The sequence below is a fragment of the Xiphophorus couchianus genome, chromosome 9 (assembly GCF_001444195.1).
Source record: "Xiphophorus couchianus chromosome 9, X_couchianus-1.0, whole genome shotgun sequence".
Lineage (NCBI taxonomy): Eukaryota > Metazoa > Chordata > Actinopteri > Cyprinodontiformes > Poeciliidae > Xiphophorus > Xiphophorus couchianus.
The window spans coordinates 19,987,796-20,011,969 of record NC_040236.1 but is presented as its reverse complement, the minus strand read 5'-3'; the positions used below and the strand labels follow the sequence as shown (position 1 = coordinate 20,011,969).

Below are 24,174 nucleotides of genomic sequence, written 5' to 3'. Positions count from 1 at the left end.
CACACATTTGTATTCTGCCAGGCAGGGAGTGATTTAATCAGAGATGCAGCCCAAAATAACTCAGCTCAGGTAGAAGAAAATGTCAGGAAATAATAATAATAACTGATAGACTTGCAAGTCCCTAATGGAATTGAAGTGAACATGTGGAATAAGGTGTTCTGACCCGATAAGAACAAAATTGGCCCAACATTTGGTCCTACATGCAAACCACACTGCATGTCAATATGAATACACTATCCCCGTCATTAAACTTTCTGCTGTAGGACTTTCTTTTCTTTAACATGGACACAGAAACTTAAGTTTTGCAAAAGGACAACCCAAAACATGTAGCCAGAGCCACAACGGAATGGGTCAGGTCATATTCATGCTCAATAAAGGCCTAGTCAAGGTCCAGACTTAAATCCGACAGACTTAAATCCGACAGACTTAAATCCGACAGACTATCTGTGGCAGTTTCACTCAATACTATGCAAAGTAGAACGGGCATAAATCTCAGTTTCTAGATCTGCAAAGCTGGTATAGACGTAACCTTAGAAACGTATTGTTACAACTGAAGGTGCTTCTACAAAGTATTGGCAGACTCCAACAACACTCGTAAGATTTTTATTCATAAAGCAATTTTTTTTTAAACTCTATGTCAGATCACTATTACAGATGATTTTGTATTTGTCCTGTAAAATTACAGTAAAGTACAGTAAAGGTTGTCCTTTTAATGTGAAAAGGGTTGTGTGAGCCATTGTACCCATTTTTAAACTAATACTTTTTATTTGAGGAACTTTTGATTTATGACTTGACTTGTGCAATTCTGGAGGAAAATAACAAAAACAAAGCACAAAATTATTCTACCGTTTAAACGTTCAAATACGTCTACCTTGAGTTTGATCGTAATAGTTGGGAGAAGAAGTGGATACTTGATTCCCCCCCTCCGGTATTCTGCAGCGCCCTCTGGTGGCGGTGCTTCCTCCTTGCGGGGTCCACTGCAGAGGCTGAGCTCATACAGCTGACTCGCTCCCGCTGTTATTATGATGTCCGCGACGGGGGCAACACCCAAACGCGGTGCGGCAAAACAGGCAAATTACGCGCAGCATCGCGCCTAATGAGTGAGTGCGCATCAACGGAGCGCCATGAGTCACGACTGAGGTCTGCAGGATGTCTTTCAAGGTAAAACGCAGCTGTCTCCATCCATCTTTGCCCGGGCAGCCTGCCTGAAACGGCCCGCATCATCACGGGACACACGGCAGCAGCTGCTGCTGGTCAAAAGCAGACTGCTGTATAGTCAGGATTTGTTTAATGACGTGATGTGTTTAAGTGTAAAGGGAATAGAGGTTACATTAGACTGACTCAAACAGTGTAGCACATTTCTGGGGCACAATAGCTGCATTAAATGGCTCACGAGTCTTTGACGAATACATCTTGGGTGTTTATGAACAATCCTGACTGTTCAGAATAACAACAGCAAACAACATTTTTAAGTTAGTCCTCGTTTTATTAATTATACTTTTGTTGGTTTCCTACGAGGCCGACGTTCTTAAACTAATCTCTTTAAGTGGTGGCAATCAATGGTTAGTAACTGAGCCGAACCGTGATGCATCACCCAGGGTCTGTCCGATGTTTAGAGTTGTTCCCGTTTGTAAAGATATAGTACATCTCCTGTCATGTTTGCTGGTCCTCTTTTAGTTTTTTAACCCCCCCAAAAAGTTCTCCATTTGCCCTTGTTTTTTTAAACACACTCTGTACAAATTTGTGTTACGGTCAAGGACAAAGACTGGACAGAAAATAACCAAAAAGCTGTCCATTTGTAACCGTTGAAGGACATTCGTGAACCTGACTAGCACTACTTCATAGTAAACCTAGTAAAAGTAAAAACTGTCCAAGAAATTACTCAAAGAATATCTGGTTAAAAGGCCAGTCAAGTGCTGAATAATGATCAGAATAGTTAAAAATGACGTAATCAGACAGGCAAAAATGCAAAGTTATGTCCAGTTTGTAATGAGTAAAATGAAAGAAATTAATACAAATAAAAGATTGAGCAGGTAGAAAATAACAGACAAACAAAACTTTAGACCAAACAAGAAGCTGTGCTTTAGCGTAAGCTGCAGGTGTGTGTGCGTCTCATGAATCTTTTGATTTTCTTCTTCTAGTGAAGTTACTCACTTCCGGTAGAGTGAGCAGAAGTTCTTCTCAAGAGTAGCAATACTTAAAAAAAATATTACTCAAGGAAAAGTAAAAAGGACAGGCTAGTAAAACTACTTCTATGGGGTTCTATTTGTGCCAAAAATATGCTCATTTGCACAAATGGAACTCCATAAAAAAAGTCCACCCCCCCCCAAGAAAGTAAAAGTAACTGAATTTTAGGTTGAAGAGTTAGACTTACCCAAAAAATAAACGTTTTGGGTTGCCTAGAGACCACTGATCTGTCTTACTGGGTTACTGACCTCTCAGCTGCACACAGACACAGCAACCTGTGCAGCATCTACTCTTAGTGGTGACACCTGGTCACACACCACGGTGGCCACTCTCTGCTGTCAGAGTGTGTAATGCTTATAATGGTGGTTTCAGTGGGAGCGGTTGTTGTGTGCATTTACCCCCCTGCAGAAGGAAACACCCCTGGCTAACGCCGGGTTCTGGGCGGCCAGGAAGGGAAACCTGGCTCTGCTTCAGCTGCTGCTCAACAGCGGGCGAGTGGACGCCGACTGCAGAGACAGTGTACGGACGCTGCATGCCGCTCAGCCGCACGCTGTAACCGTAACCCGCCTGTGGCAGAGATACAGAGAGCGTCGAGCGTTACCTCTGTGGAGCATGTGTTTGTGTTTGTATGTGTATACTTTTTTTTTTTTTCAGTTTGCATAATGTGAATTTATCCGCATCTCACTATTGCAGTTCTCTTATCACCAAGATTTTTTTGTGGGGATTGTCTTCTTTATTTTGAATGCATGTTTCTTTTTTTTTATTATGGCTTTTGTCTTTGTTTGTCTTCTCTTGTACATTCCCACTTATATAACACCTTTAAACACCAAGGGTTAAAAAATATTTTGCATACAAGACAAGCAGACAGTAAAAAACAAAAATGTGAAAAACAAATAATAAACAATTTGACAAAAAAAAATCTTATAGGTACTCCCAATACCTAAATATACAGAATTAAAAGACATATACACATCTTTTTTTTTTTCACTGTCTGACTTTTCTTGTGTTAGGTTAATTAAAAATATCAAGCTGCTTAATGCCACAAAATTAGAAGAACAAATATTTCAAAGATTTATTTATTAATGTCTTCAAAATCAAAAGTTTACATGCAGAATGATCTCTTCCTCTTTAAGCAATGAGGAAAAGCCCATTTGATGATCTCACGACTTGAAATCTTCTGATTGGTTAATCGACATATTTGAGTTAATTGGAGGCACACCTGTGACCACGCCCAGAACACACCTGTATCTTATTTGGGGAAACAAGAAAAATTTGGTCGAATTTAACTTCAGACAATAAGAAGAAATGCGTAAACCAAAAATAAAAGCCAAAGCAGGAAATCCTGGGAACCTCACATGTGACAGGCGCTGAAGAAGGAGCAAAATCTGTTCACTGCAGCCATTTTTAATACCAGTGCCAGATTATGAATAAATGCAACATTCTAATGGGTTGACTAATTGTATGTTTGTTTGTTTTTTTGGGGGGGGGGGTTGTTATTGCAGTATGGAACGACAGCGCTGATGGTGGCGTCATACAACGGCCATTATGAGTGCGTCAAAGAGCTCATTATGCAAGGAGCAGACATTAATTACCAGAGAGAGGTAGATCTGCTCCAGGACACATTACTCACAATATTTGTTGACGATAGAGGAATTTTCCTCAATAACTATTATCATCAGGAAACTATCGCTGCTGTTTTCGAAATTCTCCATTCACCTATTCGGCGCACAATCAAAGAAAACGACATCTAGAGTAACAGTGATTTTTGTTCCTTAAGGTTTTTGTTGTTTAGTCTTCAGATCTAACTCTAACTGTAACACATGTGTAGAATGAGCAGGTTCTTTTGAGAGCTATTTTGATGTGCTTCATGAGAAATATTAACTAATATCATTTGTGAAGCAAAAGGAAAAATGTCTTGTAGCGATCAACTTTCACTAATAAAACTAGAGTTGACTAATTGGATACCAGTCCTCCATGTAAACAGCTGTGTCTATTTTTATCCTCAGACAGGTTCGACGGCCTTGTTCTTCGCCTCGCAGCAGGGACACCATGACGTCGTGAAGCTGCTGTTTGAGTTCGGCGCCTCCACCGAACTACGGACAAAGGTTCGACGTAACCATGTGGGGGGAAAAAGCCAGGCGACGGTTCAGCCAGTTACCAAGAATACATCCAGGTGGTTTTTGCGTTCTCCATTCTGAGATTACGCGTAACTTTCATGTTGTCTTTTCATGTTTCGCTACCAGGACGGTGGCACAGCCCTCACCGTTGCCTCGCAATACGGACACTCGACAGTGGTGGACGTCCTGTTGAAGAACGGAGCCAACGTTCACGAGAGGCTAAACGTGAGATCTGCATCTACAGGCCTGGTCTCTCCTCAGACTGTCACACCTGATCTGTTCTGTACTGTGTCTCCCTTTGTGTCAGAAACTTGATGGTTAGTTGATCTCAGTGCAACAGGAATCCCGTCTCTCTGGTTTTCCCCAAACTGCTGAGTCAGTCATGAATCACCTTGAGCAGGATTAGCATGTACCAAAAACAGCAACAACCTTACTGTGCGAAAATATATTTAATGAGCTAATCATGGGTGCATTTACAATGAGTTTTGCCTCTGCTAATTCTTTTTTTTTTTTTTTTTTTTAGGATGGAGCTACACCTTTATTCCTAGCTGCCCAGGGGGGTCATGTGACTGTGATTCGTCAGCTGCTGGCTTCTGGCGCCAAGGTGAACCAAGCCAGGGAGGTAATGCCCCCCCACCCCCGCAGGCACAAATCCCTTCACATGCCTGCACTTGTCACCTGCTTTACCCTATAAATCTGTTTAGTTCTGTCTGTCATGCCACTGTTTGTCGCTCAGCGTTCACGTTTTGCGATAATGCTAATCTGAGCGCTTCATCTTCCACTGTGACCAGTTTCACCAAGGTAAACAGCAGTTTTCTAATCACGTCTGCCGAACATATCGGCACACGATGTAGCTGAAACGCAGGCGAACGAAAGCCTGACGTCTGCCGGTAGCTAGGAGATTATGACTCCTTCAACTCTGTGGTTCTGGAAACGGAGTTTGTTTTTCTCCGCGACCTCCTAACCATCCATCTCTCTCCCAGGACGGCACGGCACCCTTGTGGATGGCAGCTCAGATGGGACACAGTGAGGCGGTGAAGGTCCTTCTGTTACGCGGAGCAGATCGGGATGCTGACAGATTAGTACATTAATCCTCGTATGAAAGTCACTTCAGATTGGATTGGAGAGTTGGATAAAGTTATCTTACCTTGAGAAAGTCTCCTTGACTGTGTTGAGAAAAGTCATGAGGTCAACGAAGCGGTATTTTATGTTATACGATCTTATTTTTTCATGATTGATGTCTCGCAAAATATTTTTTCCAAACAATATGCTCAAGTAGTGCATAATGCTGTCACTGAAAGCACACAGTCTTCTCTTTGTTTCAGACTTTGTTTGCATTAACTGATTACCTAATTAGAAGAAGTAAAAAAAGAAAAGATAAAAAAAAAAGCATAGACCCGATTTGGAAGATCTGTCCACAAACAATTCCAAGGCATCAGTATTATTTTATACGTTTTATATGCTAAAGGAAATACAAAATGAGTAAGTGAAGGTCCTTTAATTTGTATTTATATAACTGAAACACATTTGAGTTGTTACCACCACAACACCTCAAATTTGCTTATCTCAATCAACCAAAACAAATTACAAAAAAGCTGTTATTTGTGGTTTCAGATAGACGATTTGATAAATCTAAAAACTGTGTTTAAACTGGATTAAATATGATTCATATTTCTGACAAACAATGAAATAGCATAGAGTTTAGTGCTGAATGGGCGCTAACTTAAATTCTTACAAACAAGTGAAATAAATAGCATTTCTGCTGACATTTCACAAATAATCTCACACAAAATTCAAAGTTGCAGTATTTTGGTGTCAAGTTTTATTTAATTTTTTTTGTAGTTGAAAGCAGCTGAAGCTGATTTGTACATTTGGTCTCTCGACTTTCAAGGATGGATCGACGGCGTTATTCAAAGCAGCGCTGAAAGGACACAACGGCGTCGTCGAGGAGCTGCTGAAATTTTCTCCTATGCTCGGCCTTCTCAAGGTTAGGAATCTTATAGCTCTAGCTGAAGGATAATCTTCAAGTTTCCTGCAATTTACAACTAAATGAAAGATAATAGAGCAGGTTCCCTCCTTGTCTTGTCTCCAGAATGGCTCCACTGCCCTTCACGCTGCCGTCGTGGGTGGGAATATTCGGACTGTACTCCTGCTGCTTGCAGCCAACGCCGATACCGCTTTACCCAACGAGGTAACTCTCCTAACTTTGACGAGAAACCGAGCTAAAAGACACGCCTGGATCATCCTGTGCGTTCTGTTTCGCAGCATAACGAACTCCCCGCTGATCTCACAAAGAGCGATCGCATCCTGAGGGTTTTGCGCCAGAAAGTTGTGAACAGAGACAGTTGATGAAAGCCCGGACTCGCCTCCTCTCACACGACGACGCGTCGTGAGGGGGAAGAACGACGTCAACAGAGTCAAAACTGCTCAACTGCGACATGTACTGTACACGGTGCTTGGTTAATGATACTGGCTGAGACAAAGCTGTGAAAAGCTGAACAAACTTGAACTGAATGTAAGATAACAGACATCTATTGGCCTTCTCTATGCTGTTTTTTCCTTGGCACACGTTTATTTGTTTACCTCTAATGAGAGGAATTATGGATATTTTGCACACTATTTATTTTCCTTTTCAATAAATGTTATAAATGCACTATCGGTCGCTGCCGTTTGGTTCTAAGATGGCAGGCCTTGTAACAGGACACAACAATAAACAATAATATGGCGTAATACATTGTGTAACCAGAATGTTTCATTTGTTATGAGGGAATTTTCAATTTAGTTTATTTATATATCATCATATATAATCTAGTTTTTAATCCAGTTATCTACTGATCATCCTGTGAATCTGTCACTTTACAACAATGCTAGAAGAACTGGGTGCTAGGCGTACTTTACATAGAAAAGAAGGGGGAGGGAAGATACAGTTTAATGCTAGCAATAAAAAAGACTGTTCAGGAAAAGTGTGTGGCAAAACACAGAAGTGCTATAGCAGGAGTTCTTTCTGTGAGAAAGGAAACTAAGGATGTGCTGTGGGATAAATGAATCTATCCATGCACAGTTAAAGGTGGAAAGGACTCTGAAGTATATGTAGTATCTAAGTCGAGAACAAAAATAGTGTCAGTTCTGAGTTCAAAACTTTTAATACCAAAGGAGGGAAGAAGTGCAAAAATATTTACAGAAAACTGTGGGAAACTGGAGTCTGTCCTTGCAGTTGCAAAGCAACATCTTTGGCAAATAAACTTCAGAGTGGAGACATAACATAACCTTAAGTTCAATGCTGTCATAAGACTTTAGCATGTAATAACATTTTCAGTCACACTCTTGAAAATAAGACAAAGAAACACAGGACCAAGAGTGTTTTCTATGTGAAAAATGGAAAAAAGACATAGCAATAATGGCTCTGTCAAAGGTTTCATCCAGAAAAAAGAAATACGAAGTCATTAATATTAAATTATTTAAGCTAATTATTTTTTTATTTATTGGTATCATTTCGTTTATATATATATATATACATACAGACAGTACAGACCAAAAGTTTGGACACACCTTCTAATTCAATGGGTTTTCTTTATTTTCATGACTATTTATAAGGCAAGAAATCCCACTTATTAACCTGACAGGGCAGGTTGACCTATGAAGTGAAAACCATTTCAGGTGACGACCTCTTGAAGCTCATCAAGAAAATGCAGAGTGTGTGCAAAGCAGTAATCACAGCAAAAGGTTGCTACTTTGAAGAAACTAGAATATAAGGGCTATTTTCAGTAGTTTTACACTTTTTTGTTTAGTGCATATTTCCACATTTTATTCATAGTTTTGATGCCTTCAGTGTGAATCTACAATGTCAATAGTCATGAAAATAAAGGAAACTCATTGAATTAAGAGGTGTGTCCAAACTTTTGGTCTGTACTGTATATATTTTATTATGTTGTCATTGTGATTTTTTTTTTTTAATCTGTGAAATTAGCTAAAAAAAATTAAAAAAAAGGATATCTACTCACTTAATTACTAGCACACATAGTAACTAGTATTAACAGGTTCATCACTCACTCCTCTGTCCAGGGGGGAAGAAACAAATCTAAGCACAGAAGGAGATGTGACTGCATGTCTATTGGAAACAAGTCCAGATGATTAACAACTTTACAAAAGTCTAAATGTTCACCTGGACCTTTTGGCTTTCTTTCAATATATTTATGAATGATGACATCGGCGTTTTACTCCAGCAGCGACTGGGTTATATACAGGAAACCAAACGGGGACGTTGGAAAAAGAAACGTCAAGGATGACAGTTTGGTCACGTGAGCACCGCGGAAGCAGCAGTCGAAGTTCAAATGCGGAAGAGAGACAAACCTTTGGGATGTTTAGCGACTGAAAGTGGTCTGAATGTAACTTTTAAGTAACCGGACACAACAGGAGAAAAGAGCCACAAGTTTTTAATATTTAATCTCAACGCACCCGGACAGGTTGCGGCGACAGAAGCGGCTAATGGCGGGCGGAAATTTACAGGTAAGTGACAGACTTTTAAAACATTGACGTGACTCACCTGGAAACCGGTACGACGCCTTGTTTAGCTCAGCTTTAATAAACAAACTAATAAACACGCTTTTATTTCATTTTAAGCGGAGCTGTTTTGTCACAAAATGTTCGTAAGGGCGCACTTTTTACTCATTAGTATACTTCAGTAATGTTTTTAATTATTCAGAATGTGATGTCTTGGGAAGTTGGAACATTTTAAAGGGAAAATGTACTAGTCCTGTATTGCTAATGTCACTGTGATGTCAATTTGTGGTTATGAACATTGCTGACTTTTATTCTGCTTAATAAATAAAAAAAAAACATAACATGCTGTGATATACTATTTCTCTGAAAGGTTCTAACGGAACAAATCAAAGGTAAATCCAATGATTACTTAATTTTGTAAGCCCCTTATTAAATAGAGCATAATATTAGCATGATAACTCATGAACTGTATATAAATAGATTTTTTTTTTTATTTAAAAACTCTCCTTTTGAGATCAGCACTGGCATCATAGCTGAAAGGAAAGGACAGGAGCGTGTTTACCACCGAGTGACGTCACTTCTTTATTAGCAACCCTGATTATGTTGGCATGTATTGAACGTTTCCAAACGTCTTTATCAATTTCCTGTCTTATTGTTTGCCTTTAGAAAGCTATCGACCTGGCCAGCAAGGCGGCACAGGAGGACAAAGCCAAGAACTACGAGGAGGCCCTCAGATGTTATGAGCATGCCATACAGTACTTCCTACATGTTATCAAATGTAAGGATTCGCCGTCCTTCCCCTCACTCAACTACACAGAACTAGATTTTTTACTTTTTGTCATTGTGATTCTCTGTGTTGTCGCTGCAGACGAGGCGCAGGGCGACCGAGCGAAGCAGAGTATCCGGGCGAAGTGTGCCGACTACCTGGACCGAGCCGAGCAGCTGAAGGTTTACCTGAAGCAGAAGGAGAAGAGTCCTCCGGCCAAACCCGTCAAAGAGTCCGGGGACAAAGGGTTAGAGCGGTCAACAAATCAGAAATAAACTGATATTCAGCTGTGTCTGTTGCTGATGTGAATATTTTAACACTTCTTGTTGTTTGTTTTTACTAAGAAAGAAAGTAAACTACTTAAAAACTACTGCAATTGTCTGATTAATTAAGTATTTGTTTGTGTCCTGATGATTTATTGTTTCCTTAACAATCAAAATTATATCAATAGCTTTGTAAGCTGGAATTGAATCTCGTTATTCCCTGATTTTTGCCATATTTTAGGAGTGAAAGCGATGAAGGGGAAGATCAGGAGAAAAAGAAATTCAAAAATCAGCTCTCAGGTGAATGAAATTACTGTTTGATTGAATTCTGAGAAATGCTTTAACTGAGTGTAGTGACTGAAATCATCTCCTTTTCCAGGTGCCATTGTAATGGAAAAACCAAATGTGAAGTGGAACGATGTTGCGGGACTGGAAGGAGCCAAGGAAGCCTTGAAAGAAGCTGTCATCCTCCCAATCAAATTCCCTCATCTGTTCACAGGTATTGGCACAAACAAATAAACAGAAAAAAGAGCTGCAAACGTATGGCCTGTTTCTAGCTCCATGCTGCGTGTGTTTTCGTAGGCAAGCGGACTCCATGGCGGGGAATCCTCCTGTTTGGTCCTCCGGGAACAGGGAAGTCCTACCTGGCCAAGGCGGTAGCGACAGAAGCCAACAACTCCACCTTCTTCTCCGTCTCCTCCTCTGACCTGGTGTCCAAGTGGCTGGGGGAAAGCGAAAAGTGAGGTTCTGGTTTTCAGGATGACGGGGACGACAAATTGAATGTGTAGAGGGGAGGGGGGACAAAAGAAAACTGTCCCACTGTTGTCATTTCCTGCTTCTAGACTGGTGAAGAACCTGTTCGCTCTAGCGCGGGAACACAAACCGTCGATCATTTTCATCGACGAGATCGACTCCCTCTGCGGCTCGAGGAGCGAAAACGAGAGCGAGGCCGCTCGCAGAATCAAGACGGAGTTCCTCGTTCAGATGCAAGGTGACCAAGAGGACGCTTGAGTGCAGTTAGTCAGAGCTAACTAAAGAAGTGTTTTGTTTTTCTGTTAGTAATTCTTATTTCCTTCGTCTTTAATTGCTTATTTTTTCATCGTTGCCGCATTTTTCTCCCGCCAGGCGTTGGAAATGACAACGATGGAATCCTGGTGCTCGGAGCCACAAATATTCCTTGGACGCTAGACTCGGCCATCAGGAGAAGGTTAGCTTAGCGCGAATCCTCCCTGTCACCTCTGAGGGTTTATTGGAGCTGGCTGTCGTCCACATCGTCCAGACGCCGAAGGTCTCGTAATGGTTTACTGAAGCTTTTGTTCTGGTGCCAGGTTTGAGAAGCGGATCTACATTCCTCTGCCAGAGGAGCACGCCCGCTCCTTCATGTTCAAGCTGCACCTGGGCTCCACCCCCAACGGGCTGACGGACGACAACTTCGTCACTCTGGGCAAGAAGACAGACGGCTACTCCGGGGCAGACATCAGCATAATTGTCAGGGACGCCCTCATGCAGCCCGTCAGGAGGGTTCAGTCAGCGACTCACTTCAAAAAGGTAAAAAAAAAAAAAAAAACATCTTCCAGTTTTTTTTTTATCAGCTGGAAAAACTTCCTTTGGAATCAGTTTTTTCCTGAAATTAGAAATGTGCCCGAGTTTGAAAGAGTTTTTCATATCAATAAACGAGGTGAAAAATAAGTCGAGAAAATATTTAAAGTTAGCTTCAGGCACAGAAAACGATTGAATGTCAGCATAATAAACTGTTTTCAAAGCAATTTCCAAGTAAATATTCCAGATCGTAGCAGGGAGTTAAAGTTGTGTCAAATATTTTGATGTGTTTGGGTTTGATTACTCCAGTCAGCTGCCTCTTTTAATAGACCTCATAAACCCACTTTAGTCTAAAAATAACCTAAAGTTACACACAGTTGATTTCTATCTGGGGAACATAGTCTGAAGGTTGTCCCAAATTATTAACTAGTTCACTAATCTCTAATATAAAGTTCTGGCTCTTTTTATTGGCAGATGTGTAAAAGGCCTTTGAAAGTTCATCTTTATTTGCGTTGGCATAATCTCACACTGAGCGATTTAGAAAATCTTTCATTTGAGTACATTCGTTCAGTTTTGGGGATGACTATGTTGTGAAAAAATAAAATTGTCTGTGCTCAGTGAACCATTTTTGTGTTATTTTGGTCTGTTGTCTTGCTGAAAACATTTACATTTGGTAGTAATTAGAACTTTAAAAGTTCTTGGAGGCTTTGAAAGAGCAACAGAACCTCAGCATCACAGATCCTCCACCGTACTTAACAGTGGGGATGAGGCGCTTTCCTAAATACTGCTAGTTTCCTGCGTGTCAAACGTACCTGGAGTTGTTGTTGGTGAAAAGCTCAACGTGTTGCGAAGATTACAGGAGTCTAAAGATTTGACCAACTAATAAAAACAGCAAAGGAAGTGTGTTTTGGTTAAATTTATTTAAGAGATTGGCACTTTCACCAATAATTGTGCTGGTTTAAAACATCTTTTAAACCATGTTGCTTTTTTGTCGTCACTAAATAAATACAATCATAGAAATAGTTTACATTTTTTTCTAAAGTATTCAGTATTACGTAATGCTACTTCAATATAATAACGCGCTAAATTAATACACATCTTTACCAGTGGTGTACTTTGCGTCAATACATACAAGCACTATGTCGGGAAATAAAAAAAATAAGGAACTACATTTTCCCAGGTTAGCTTAGCATGAATTTGTTGTAATTTGCAGACAGTCTCCACACCCAGCTGTGCTTCCCTTCTGTTTCCGTATAGAGCTGTAACCCTAAGAGAGGCAGGTTTTCTTTTTTATCTTCTGTCCATCCAAACTTTGATAACACTTTTGTCCGATCCCACATTTTAAGGTTCGCGGATCTCCGTTTAGCAACCCCGACGTTGTGGTTGACGACCTGCTGACGCCGTGCTCACCTGGAGATCCCGACGCCGTAGAGATGACGTGGATGGAGGTTCCTGGGGAAAAGCTGTTGGAGCCTGTGGTGTCCATGGTAAGAAACCAAATCAGTGCTTTTAATTTACAATATAGATGATCAGATTGATCTGGACCTGCCATGACCTGCTCGGTGGTCTCTGTGCAGGCCGACATGCTCCGGTCTCTGAGCAACACCAAGCCCACAGTCAACGAGCAAGACCTGGACAAGCTGAAGAAGTTTACGGAAGATTTTGGTCAAGAAGGCTAATCTGCTAAAGATGGGAGTTTGGTAATTTTTTCCTTAATCAATTATACTTAGTGTGCCAATCTTTTGGTCTGTTAAATCTTAGAAATGGACAATTCGCTAGGTTCCTAGAATGTTGACCGTTTCATCTGTTGTTCCACTGAAGCTAGTGTTTACGAATATACCGACACGTCTTTGCACCTTTTCAACACTACAAACATCACCACGTATAAGGTGGATTTATTTTGTACCAAATAAACTTTGCTTTAAAGTTTACTTTTATGACTAGAGGACGGTTTAAATTTACAGATGTTGCCTCCTTTATGAACACAAAATCACTTGTTTTCTTTTCTTTCATTTGATTCTTCTCAGGCTTTTGGTCTTTTGGGTTTTGTTGCTTCTAAAATGAACTACGGTCTATTCAAAGAAGCTTTTTCAGCAGTTTCCGTGTTATGTTTGTATGTGTACATCCGATTTCTTCATTATGATGTTATTGTAGATACAGTTGGTCATGTTTTGATCAGTGTGTTTAGGCGGTGACTTTTGGGGGTCAAAATGTTTGGAGTTTATCGACGTATTGTTAAAATCTGAGGTCATTTTATGCATCTTCTTGTGTTCTGTGAACAAGACTCAGGGCTAAATAAACGCAATGCAAAAGTAATGTGAATATATTTATTTGTTAAAATAACATCTTGATTTAATCAGTACATCCGAGTCCGATTAAGTCACATCTTTAAACATGCTTAAGAATTGCTAAACAAAGTAACTTTACTGTTAAGCTATTAGAGAAAATGAGTTCTCTTTAACATTTCTTAGGCTCAATAAAATGTTACGGAAGAGGCTGTTTGTGGAGATGAAATCACATACCTTTAGGTTCTTTAAACAGAAATAAACTTTAACTGAATGTTTGTGCACCAAACATGAACACATTAATATGAACAAATCAAAACAGGAGGTAAGTTTCAGCAGCTGCCAATGAGTCAACAACAACAAAACAAGAAAATTAGACAACAAAAAAAGAAAAATAGACCAAACGATAAATTGAAATAGAGGACTGCAGAAATTTTGTGTCCCTTTAAACTTCAGGATAATGCTACTGCGCCTTCGTAGTTGGTGTCCTTTTTCAACAAACAAAACAATGCAAACCAACATTTCTCCAGATGACTTTAAAGATGCTACAGGGAAAGTATGTATTGATTTAGTGCATCCAGTGCTTAAATCCCAGTCTGACTCAAACACACAAAGCCAGGGGCACACTGCGGATCTGTGACTAAAGTAAATGGAAAGTAAACAAAGGTTACAGTACGAAAAAAAGGTTCATTCATTTTGCAAATGTGAAAGGCCAACTGTGTGTGAATCTGAAGGAAACTGAGGAAAGCGACTTGCATGTGATAAATGATCTAATAAATAACAGGCCGGAGAGAATAATCGTTATGGTTTTGGTTAAAGATATTTCAACGCACACATCACGAAAGGAGCAAAAACACTGCCTGGGAGTATTGGAAAGTGCTAAAAAGTATTTACTAGGTCATCCACTCTGTCACAGTCATGTCTCATTGATGTAGTCCGACAGAGGACACGCTTCATTTGAAATCATGTGACTGCACTGACAAGAGCGCACACTGTAAGCTGTAAATAAACGCTTTAGCGAAGCGGGACCAATTAGAAAACGGAGAAGAGCGAGCTGATTGCCAGACCGGTGGCTGCTCCGGCGAGCATGCCCAGAGCCACGTCCCCCGCGTCGCCGCGCGGCCGCTCCTGGATAATCACGTGGTTCACTTCGGGGGCCACATATCCACCTGAGCAACATGACAAATTTATGAATTAATCCTCCACGTCACAGCCAAAAACCTAATACTGCTGCAGTCATGCTGAGCGGGGTGGAGTTTATTTACCTTGATATTGATATGGATAAGCAACAGCGTAGTGTCGCCCTTCGCCAGAGTATATAATCTGTGTGGGATGAGCAGGCGGAGCGGTGTAGTCTCCGTATGGGCCTGGAGCATAAACCTGGGAAAAATCCCACATGAGGCTTACAGATACAGATGAACACTTCCACAACGTCTGCACTAGATGGCGACAAAACGTAGCTTTGAGCAAATTAGCTGCTCTTAAAGGGTCTCTTATGAGTTATTGAGGACACATATTGCTGATTTACAGCAAAATCAAATAACTACGTTAACTTCAGTTGTCATAAAAATAACATAACGCTCAAACAAGTCGATTTTACATAATACCGCCCCTTTAAATAGTGACTTTTAAGTTTACGCTGGGGTTTGTTCATTTTCATTGTAAAGGAGTCTGAATAAATTAAGCTAAACAAAAAAATAAAACAATATAAAATGCAGCGTCAGAATATGGATAACGCTTTCTATTTTCCAGTCGTGTTAACGTCGGATACTCCTTGTACCTGTGGCTGGGCGTACTCTGAGTAAGGGGGAGGAGCAGATGCCACCACTTCCTGCGCAAAGCCAATCTGAGGAGCAGCTACCACCTGTGAAACATCAAACAACCAAAAAAATTAGACTTAATTAGTTTACCAGCAATATTGAGCTACTTGCTAAGACAAATGCAACAAATGCGCACTCATTGAAGGTTTTGGAACCGAGAAACTGGTGAGAGGTTATGAGAAATCAGTGAGCTTAATTGGCAGAATTCCCTTTCTGTTTTCATTTATTATTAGATTAGTTGAAAACAGCATTAAAATAATAGCATTATAATTTCTCGTAATAATTTTTGTCACAATTTAGAACTTTGTGTTCATCACAAAAGTAAAGAATAAAATACAATGAACTTTATGATTGTGCTGTGACAAAACAGAACGCAGTTCAAGACGTGTAATAGTTCAATAAGGCGGTGTAGAGAAGGAAAATATGAGAACTGTCTCACATTGCACAAAAAAAGGGAAAACTACAAACGTAAATATGAGACCTTGCCCACAAAAAGAGTTCCTTTAAATGTACGAAACATTCACCGTGTTTATCCTGGCATCCTGCAGTGCCATGGTCCATGCTCTGCAACCAGGAAGAGAAACCACATTAATGTCATTTTACCCAAATTCTACACACCTAAACATAAAATTAAACCCAAATGTATTAACCTTCCTGACAAATTTAAATATGAAATTATTTTCAATCAAGAGGTTTGTTCCTGATAGGAAATGATAGGCATCTCTTAAAAAATATTCATACTGGCATGTTGAAAATCATTGCCATGACCCTAATCTTCAGCTTTCTTCAAAGATTTTCTGTCAGAATATCTTTGGAGAAAGTCACTCAAAATGATTAATTATACTTACAGTCAGAATAAAAGTTTACTTTAGACCTAAATATGCCTGGGATATGGATAATTTGGGGCTGAGTGTGAATTAATAACTGACGTAATGACTGGAGAGTATATCTGTCGGCTTACAAGGCATCATCTGCACTGTCCGCACACAAGCTGATGACCCGCCCGTCTCTGCACACGATCTGGAACAATGCGTCACGCGCTTTCCCATCCGGTGGGTTCAGCTCTGGAAGGAAGTACAAAAACACAAAGGTGGCACATTTAAAACAATATCAAAACTGTCAGTAACAACACCTCTCATCCATTTTGATGATCCAAAACAAAACAATGTGACAATACCCTGACAAGCAGCAGAGCCGCGGATGTTAATGCAGTGGACTCTCATGTGGATGTCATCCTCCATGTCACGCCGCTGCTGGTCATTGTAGAACACCAGGCGTCCGTCGGCCCACAGGTCAAACCAGTTTCTTTTCCACCGCCGTAGGATGGTGCCTTCAAAATAAACATCACAATTGTTTTTATTATTATTATTTATCAGGTCGTGTTTCTACAGACATATATATATATTTTTTATGTGCTACTTAACTGCTGATTTGCAAATAGAAAGCTTTAAAGTTTGCTCACTTTGTCTGTGGAGCCAGCCACTTTTTACCACAGCCATCTCAGAGGAAACTCCTAGAGAGAAAAAAAAAAGTAAATATTATTACAGTGTCTTGCTCACAACTCCAGAGGCTGGTAACAGGGTGGGGCATGTCTAAGAAGAACCTCGTGAGTGGTAAAACAATTACCAAGTTCACAACGATGTCTATTGAAATCTACAGCATTAAAAGAAAACAAATACCTATGTTTTTTGATGGATAAAGGCAATGATTTAGCACTTATTTTTGCATATAGCTTATAAACTAATATATTTAAGCTAACCATGGTTGAGGCTATTGGTGTAAAGATATTGTTGACTTTGTATTACATCAAGAATTTATTCCAAGTTAAGTTGAACAGCAACCTTTTATTTTTTACTTTGACTCTCAGGGTTCCTCAGCTTTACACATTAAAGGAATAGAAAGCAAGAAATTGGTAACATGATATTGGTAAGAAGAATATGAGGTTAAAAAACGGACACAGGACTAAGTGTAAGAAATAGATGAAATATTCTTCGCTAGTTGCTTCCTGTAAATAGCTAGAAAGGAGCAGACATGTTAGCGCGAGTTTAAACTGTTTATAGGAAAGTAAAAACTCCGACTATACGCTCTTATATGACGTTAAAATGTGTTTTTTAGTCTAAATACTTACTTAAGTCCTTAAATGTTTTGGACGAGATAACCTTTCTTGAGGATACCGAGAATGCGGAAGTGATATGCACAATAACACGATGTGTTGCTCGGAGCAAGAAATGTCTGACCGCTCAGCAAAGTGGACACATCGCAAATATCCGTTATGTCTTCGGTCTGCGGTTCGCGTTAAATCCCGCCCAGAGAGCATCTTCGCGAATCAACAGTCTCTGTGGAGAGGGCGGTGTTTGTTTTCAATGACGTCATCCATCAGCTGACCACGGTGGAAAATGCCAGCAAAAGAAGTGAAGGTGCGTTTGGTTATTAGTAACCTCCTGTTCCAGGTGCACACAAGTCTAGTGCGAGCAGTGAAAATTAAATATATTTTTTTTAGATGTCTCAAGATCATTGTTTAACCAACCAAAAAAACCAATATGTTTTCAGGAATAAGAACAAAGATTCACAAGTCATGGTAGAAACACTTTGTCAATTTTTTTCTTTACATTATTATCTCTAAATCTGAAGGTTTTTCCAAAATGTTTTTTGCTTTTTTTCCCTTGGGCCATCTCTGTCATAAAAAAGCAAAAAATAAATGTTGATATATGATTTTCAGGCAGGTTTAAATTACTGTTAAAATTTTAACAGTTATTCTTCATTCTTTTTGAGCCTGACTTTACAAATTGATATTTATCCCTGCATCCAAGGTTGATGCAGGGATAAATTATAAAAAAAAATAACTATTTTAAAAGTCATAAATTGTAACTCCATAACGTGTTTTACTGCACACAGTTCTTTTTTTTCTAATAACCTGTGGAAAAATAAAATATTTTTTAAAATTTTAATGACAGACCATTGTTTTTATTTATTTATTGAAATAAAATGCATTAAGACATTGTCTTAGCGGCCTAAAGCTGAGTAGTACTCAACTTTATGTATTTTATATATTTATTTAGATTTGTATCATACGAATAAGTTTTGCGAACAAAAAAAAATAGTACGGTAAAGAAAACTCGCATATATTTGTTTGGTTTACAACCGAACTCTGAAACTCGCATCGCCACGCCACCCACTGACGGCAAACCCTGCAGTCCAAAACAAACGCTCCCTGTGACTAACTGTTAGCGTGCTAACGAGAGTACGCAGAAGCAAAATAGATATCCCAAAATGGCAACGGCAATTTACTTGGAGCATTATCTTGACAGTGAGTATCGGGAAACGACATGTACCGTGATTAACATTGTCACGTTAAAGTTTGTTTGAGGTTTAGTTTTGTTTATTTATTTATTTATTTATTTCTCTATCGAAGGACACGCTCGAGCGGCTAGAGGTAGATTGTAGCACAGGCACGTTAGCAAATAGCTCGCTTGCTAACAGTAGCGTTGCTCCGATGGAAATAAAGCAGAATAAATTGTCACTTTATAGTTCTCAGTCTGCTGATGTAAAGAAACGAAATTAAATTGGCCGTATTAAATGGTACACAACGTAACTACTTTATAACACGAATTATTTTTGCGTTTGTAAAATAAACAGCAGCACGTATTTAAAGATTGAAATTGGAAAATAATTTCTAATTTTATTTTTTTTCGTCAACATATATTTTTGTCGTCTTATTCGGGTTTTTACTGTTAAATATTGCACCGTGTATGTGCAACCTGTTGGAGACCGCGTTTCCCGTAACTGTTTAGGCGCCGGGGGGGGCGGGGTGTTTGAAGCAGCGCCCAAACTGAGGCAGTCCGGAGCTGCACACAGTTCCTTCAGCGCCCCGAAACCAACGGAGTCGCTGTGTAAAGATCTAACATCGTGGTAATGCAAACTACTACGCCATAACTGCATGTTGGTTCATGACGTATGTGTAGTGGACAAAAAGGTTTTCCCTCAGTAAATTCATCAAATCATATTTACCATGTTTGAAAAGGCAAGAAAATAGCAGCTAACATAGCACTCAAAAATCCTTTTCTGAACTATTCTTCTTTTCCCCCTGACGAATCTGTACATTTTTCAGCTTACAGATACGTCTTTGTGGTGTGCGATCCATAGTTTTAAATGTGCTCACACTCTAAATGTCAAAGGTGCTGAAATATTAAGAAATTCTGCAATTTGCATTATTGGAGTCATACTCAAACTGACATGCAAAACATAAATATATTAGGCAGTAAACTCTAGTAAATGAATAAATTGACTCATTTTTGTCGCTGAGGATTTTTAACACCTATTTGAATTGTTTATTAATCTAAAGATGATAAGAAAATAGACTGTATGTTGGCCTGAAATTATTATAAAGTTCTAAAAGAATATTGTTCATATTTCCTGACCAAAATTTCACTTGTTTTGATCATTTTAATTGTTGATTTCAATTAAAGTAGCCCACTAATTTCAGCCTTTCAAGCCAAAACTGGTACTTTTGCCTGTCAATTAATATCGGTTTATTTATTTATATATTTTTTTTAATATCAAAATACATGTTAATATTATTCACTAATTCTCTGTCTAGGTATAGAAAATCTACCATGTGAGTTACAGAGGAACTTCACCTTGATGCGGGACCTGGACAACAGAACCGAGGGTCATTATTTTACCATTTTATTTTTTGGTGCCATTTTAAATTGGTTGCTTTTGAATTTGCATAACGAGCTTTTAGAACGGTGGTGGCATCGGTGGAGTTTCTCTGTCTCTCCAAACAATCCCCTGTCGTTTTCGCAGAAAAGAAAGGCGAGATCGACAAGCTGGCGGAGGAGTACATAGCGAATGTGAAGAACCTCGCCTCGGCGCAGAGAGTGGAACACCTGCAGAAGATCCAGAACGCCTACAGCAAGTGCAAAGAGTTCAGTGATGACAAAGTCCAGCTTGCCATGCAGACGTATGAAATGGTCAGTCTGAACACACATTTCCAGAATTCACCTAACTTCTTCCTTTTGATATTTATTTATCAGTTGTTCTGGTAGATGTTTAAATATTTTTTTTATCGTTTGCTTTTATTTGTATGGAATTAAACATTCAGACCATTTCTTTCCCGCAGGTGGATAAACATATCCGCAGACTGGATGCAGACCTGGCTCGGTTTGAGAACGAGCTGAAGGAGAAACTAGAACAGAGCGGCTATGAAAGTGCAGATGGAAGAGCGCTGAAAAGTAAGTCGGGTAACCAGAAGACTTTTCCTGTGAGTCTGCATGACGAGTTTTGTTATTATGAGCAATTTTAAATCCCCCCCCCCGTTCTTCTTCTTCTTCCCCCCAGAGAGCGAGATGCGGAGCCAGAGAGAGAAGCGTGGGTCTAGGGGTCGAGGAAGGAAGGGCTCCGACGAAGATTCTCCCAGAAAGAAGAAGAAGGCCAGGTAACTCGGCCTGTCGGCTCAGGATTTGCCACATCTCAGAGGGTTTCTGTTTGTGTTTATGAGTCGTGGTGCATGAGTTGCGTTGATCCTTTCAGTCCGGTCCTGAGCGACGCCCTCCTGCCGATGCAACCGTCAGACGTTTTGGACATGCCGGTGGACCCCAATGAGCCGACGTACTGCCTGTGCCACCAGGTTTCCTATGGAGAGATGATCGGATGTGATAATCCTGATGTAGGTTTTCGACCTTTTTTTTAAAATTATTATTATTTGGGCGTGCCGTGGTGGCGTAGTGGTTAGTGCGACCCATATTTGGAGGCCTTGAGTCCTCGACGCGGCCGTCGCGGGTTCGACTCCCGGACCCGACGACATTTGCCGCATGTCTCCCCCCCCTCTCCTTCCCCGTTTTCTGTCAGCCTACTATCATATAAGGGACACTAGAGCCCACAAAAGACCCCTTGGAGGGGTAAAAAAAATAAATATATATATTATTATTTATCCTCATCTCCGTTCTAAATTCATCTGAAGCCATCTGCAGGCTGACATGATTTTCCTGTCGTTTCAGTGTCCCATTGAGTGGTTCCACTTTGCCTGTGTTGACCTCGCCACGAAACCAAAAGGAAAATGGTGAGACCTGAACTCCCTAGAAGATATCAGGCATTGGTCCAGTAACTCTCTGAACATTTGTCCTTCCTCTTTCCCCTTCATCTGACAGGTTCTGTCCGAGGTGCACTCAAGACAGGAAGAAAAAATGAAATTTTCCTTTCAGAAACGGCAACCTACTTTTGTGTTATTGGTGTCACTAAGTAGTCTAGTTTGTATTTTGTTTCAGCAATACTCCGTTTTAAAAAGACGGTTTGTACAACTTTCCTTGAAAACCTTATCCAGATTTGGTGTAAAGCTACTTTTGTGACATATTTCCTCACCAGCTTCCCCCATGTTCCCTTCCCTCTTTAAAATTTAGCACATCCGTCTTTGTCTTGTAGCTTTAAATCAAATTGTCATACAATACATTTACTGTGTTGTCCGGGTCTTGTCAGAAAGTTTCTCCTTTTCGAGTAAAAAAGATGTAAATACAATCTTGACTAACGAAGTCGCAAGTCCAAGATTGTTGCTTTAGCATACTTGAAATGTCAGTTTTATAAACAACTATTTTTTTTAAGAAACAAATTAACGAGCCTGCTGAGAATTACATTTAAAACACCTGTATATCCTTACGGAAACAACGGTGGTTAAAAGAAAAAAAAAAAGGAAGTCAGATTTAGTTTGTCGTTACTACCTCTTTAGGGTTTTACACTAGAACCGCATAAATGACTGCAAGTGACCGAGTGATACAACAATCACCTTAAACCAAACTGGCAAAGAAGAAATGTAAACTCAAAATTTCAACACAAGCCTATGACATTTTTGAATGTATTGTGGTACTAATGGTCAGTCGTTGTCTTCTGTCACCTGAATGAGGTATTCAAGCACTTTGAATGAAATCGTTGCCCCTGAAGACGTTTGATACTGCAGGCGTTTTAAGACGTAGTTTCTCATAGCCAACTTTGCTATTGAATGTCTGCTGTTTTCCTGGCTTGTACAACTGTAGGGAAAACGCCGGTTCTCCACATGGAACCGTACATGGACAAATATATAATGTATTTTTTTGTATTGAAAAGATATTTTGTAGACAAATTATTCCAAAGAGATATGTGTGTTGCGTTTAAATCCCGGTGACTCAAGATGTAATTTATTAGAACTTTAGCAGCTTCTTTCATATTTGACTGTGAATATCCTTCATTTGTGTGCAAACCACAATAAATAAAACCAAAGTATGTATTTTGTAAAAGTCTTGTATTTTATAACAAATAAATTTCAATTATTAATCCTACGTTGTTTTGTTGTAGCTTGACATGTATGTTTTCTAAAACACGGGGCTGTTTAGTTTGATATTATCAACCGTATCTGAGCTTATGCTGAAATGTCTGCCAGAGGGTTTGTTGTTTATCTCCACTAATTGCAGCGGACATAACTGGAAGTGGGACCCAAATTAAATTCCACTCGAGCCCTCCTCCTCTTGGGCCAGCCCTGTGTCCAGGAGAAAGATGGCTTTATTTCTACTAGGTGTCTACAGATGAAGACTTTTGATGAGTTTCAAAAGTCCTCATCTGATTCTTCATCCCAGCTGCACTTCTCTTCCTTGGATTTGTCAAACTCCACCTCCAGGTCGTACACAAAGTCCGGGTCATCTTTCCGCTTGCGGTTCCTCTCGAACAGTGTGTCCATCTGTCCCTTTTTGCGGGCCAGTTCTTCGTCATCCAGTTTGTTCAGATCCTCGTCGGGGTCCATCTGGAACGAAGCGAGGCTGTTCTCCAGACTCAGGCCCTGCATGTGATCGCGCAGGACGATGTGGAGTTTCTCCAGCTGGTTTAGGGGCACTTGATCCAGATAGCCCCTGTGCCTTGGGTGGTTTTTCAATCCTTCTGCAGCCATGCTGCAGTCTGGAAGTCAGAGATCATATCAAGATTTTAATTCAGTGGATGTAAATGCACAGCAACAGCAGTCAAACCTCTCCAGGTTTTTTAAAAAAATTTATATTTTAAAACTGGTAGAGACACAGTCCAAAACACAGCTGCGACGGCAGTGAAAAACACTTAAAAGTTTTTTTTTTTTTTTAAACATTTGTGAAAAGGTTCCTGGGGTATGAATACTTTTGCATTGCGCTATTATCATAAGGATTGGATAACTGTTTCATTTGCTAATGATTACATTTATTTTTGGACCCAGGAACCTTTTTATTTATTTATTTAAATTCATAACGTAAAGCGATTGCAACATGACTCATTTTGATCTTTTTATTCAATCAGGAAATTGTCAAAGTAAGTGTATTCATTACTCTGCTCCTGAAACTGTAATTCCGATACTAACTATATAATTGCTGAAAAATATTGTCTTACCAGAAGATTTGGAGAAATTTCGTATGGGTATGATTCTTTTGCGTATCTTATTGGTGTCGGTGTGGATATAAACCAGAACTATAGAAGGAGGGTTGAACTGCACTCCGCACCGCTTTGCTTGAAATCCCATCGCCTTCCGTTTTCGATAAAGATGGTTAAATATGTCCTTTTCTGAGGTTTAGAGTTTGAAAGTAAATGATTTAATCCATAATAGCTATAATATTGTTCACTAAATTGAAAACGAAGAGAAATGCATATAGAATTAATTGCAGGACCTTTCATGGGAAGCGTTACCAAGGAGCCTTACGTTAGGCAAAGATTTTA

The 24,174-nt window shown here is 39.7% G+C and overlaps 5 protein-coding genes across 5 annotated transcripts; 3 read left to right on the top strand and 2 right to left on the bottom strand.

Annotated features, from left to right (window-relative positions):
• Positions 1 to 960: 960 nt before the first annotated feature.
• Positions 961 to 7,036, top strand: ankrd29 (ankyrin repeat domain 29). The gene is given in 11 exon segments (XM_028027546.1): positions 961 to 1,142; positions 1,145 to 1,161; positions 2,596 to 2,706; positions 3,690 to 3,788; positions 4,194 to 4,292; positions 4,431 to 4,529; positions 4,828 to 4,926; positions 5,288 to 5,386; positions 6,196 to 6,291; positions 6,397 to 6,495; positions 6,570 to 7,036. Coding segments are annotated over 11 exon segments (948 nt in total). The 5' UTR covers positions 961 to 1,096; the 3' UTR covers positions 6,654 to 7,036.
• Positions 7,037 to 8,601: 1,565 nt separating this feature from the next.
• Positions 8,602 to 13,688, top strand: LOC114150828 (vacuolar protein sorting-associated protein 4B-like). The gene is made up of 11 exons (XM_028027545.1): positions 8,602 to 8,810; positions 9,471 to 9,582; positions 9,673 to 9,817; positions 10,075 to 10,133; positions 10,213 to 10,332; positions 10,416 to 10,572; positions 10,676 to 10,824; positions 10,959 to 11,040; positions 11,162 to 11,381; positions 12,719 to 12,859; positions 12,950 to 13,688. The coding sequence occupies exons 1-11, from the start codon at positions 8,790 to 8,792 to the stop codon at positions 13,049 to 13,051; spliced, it is 1,308 nt and encodes a 435-aa protein (XP_027883346.1). The 5' UTR covers positions 8,602 to 8,789; the 3' UTR covers positions 13,052 to 13,688.
• Positions 13,686 to 17,752, bottom strand: plekhb2 (pleckstrin homology domain containing, family B (evectins) member 2). Its single transcript, XM_028027547.1, has 8 exons — positions 17,606 to 17,752; positions 16,940 to 16,990; positions 16,655 to 16,807; positions 16,439 to 16,541; positions 16,002 to 16,041; positions 15,438 to 15,521; positions 14,923 to 15,037; positions 13,686 to 14,826 (listed from the first exon to the last, which is right to left on the bottom strand). Exons 2-8 carry the CDS (start codon positions 16,974 to 16,976, stop codon positions 14,690 to 14,692), a joined length of 669 nt encoding a protein of 222 aa, XP_027883348.1. The 5' UTR covers positions 16,977 to 16,990; positions 17,606 to 17,752; the 3' UTR covers positions 13,686 to 14,689.
• An 895-nt stretch (positions 17,753 to 18,647) lies between these two features.
• Positions 18,648 to 22,728, top strand: ing5a (inhibitor of growth family, member 5a). Its single transcript, XM_028028454.1, has 8 exons — positions 18,648 to 18,784; positions 20,075 to 20,146; positions 20,284 to 20,450; positions 20,600 to 20,711; positions 20,818 to 20,914; positions 21,010 to 21,145; positions 21,477 to 21,538; positions 21,627 to 22,728. Exons 1-8 carry the CDS (start codon positions 18,748 to 18,750, stop codon positions 21,664 to 21,666), a joined length of 723 nt encoding a protein of 240 aa, XP_027884255.1. The 5' UTR covers positions 18,648 to 18,747; the 3' UTR covers positions 21,667 to 22,728.
• A 2-nt stretch (positions 22,729 to 22,730) lies between these two features.
• Positions 22,731 to 24,159, bottom strand: cep19 (centrosomal protein 19). Its single transcript, XM_028028455.1, has 2 exons — positions 23,851 to 24,159; positions 22,731 to 23,394 (listed from the first exon to the last, which is right to left on the bottom strand). Exons 1-2 carry the CDS (start codon positions 23,978 to 23,980, stop codon positions 23,048 to 23,050), a joined length of 477 nt encoding a protein of 158 aa, XP_027884256.1. The 5' UTR covers positions 23,981 to 24,159; the 3' UTR covers positions 22,731 to 23,047.
• Between the last annotated feature and the right edge of the window lie 15 nt (positions 24,160 to 24,174).

Bases quoted from the DNA above. Each gene is read 5' to 3' on its own strand.
- LOC114150828 (XM_028027545.1), top strand. From the start codon at position 8,790: ATGGCGGGCGGAAATTTACAG. The intron at 10,573-10,675 runs GTGAGGTTCTGG...TCCTGCTTCTAG, and splicing joins TGGCTGGGGGAAAGCGAAAA to ACTGGTGAAGAACCTGTTCG. The intron at 11,382-12,718 runs GTAAAAAAAAAA...CCACATTTTAAG, and splicing joins CAGCGACTCACTTCAAAAAG to GTTCGCGGATCTCCGTTTAG.
- ing5a (XM_028028454.1), top strand. From the start codon at position 18,748: ATGGCAACGGCAATTTACTTGGAGCATTATCTTGACA. The intron at 18,785-20,074 runs GTGAGTATCGGG...TTCTCTGTCTAG, and splicing joins CTTGGAGCATTATCTTGACA to GTATAGAAAATCTACCATGT. The intron at 20,451-20,599 runs GTCAGTCTGAAC...TCTTTCCCGCAG, and splicing joins CCATGCAGACGTATGAAATG to GTGGATAAACATATCCGCAG.
- cep19 (XM_028028455.1), bottom strand. From the start codon at position 23,980: ATGGGATTTCAAGCAAAGCGGTGCGGAGTGCAGTTCAACCCTCCTTCT. The intron at 23,395-23,850 runs GTAAGACAATAT...TCTGACTTCCAG, and splicing joins AAATTTCTCCAAATCTTCTG to ACTGCAGCATGGCTGCAGAA.
- plekhb2 (XM_028027547.1), bottom strand. From the start codon at position 16,976: ATGGCTGTGGTAAAAAGTGGCTGGCTCCACAGACAAA. The intron at 16,808-16,939 runs GTGAGCAAACTT...TTTATTTTGAAG, and splicing joins TGGCTGGCTCCACAGACAAA to GCACCATCCTACGGCGGTGG. The intron at 16,042-16,438 runs GTAAGCCGACAG...TCCTGGTTGCAG, and splicing joins GACAGTGCAGATGATGCCTT to AGCATGGACCATGGCACTGC.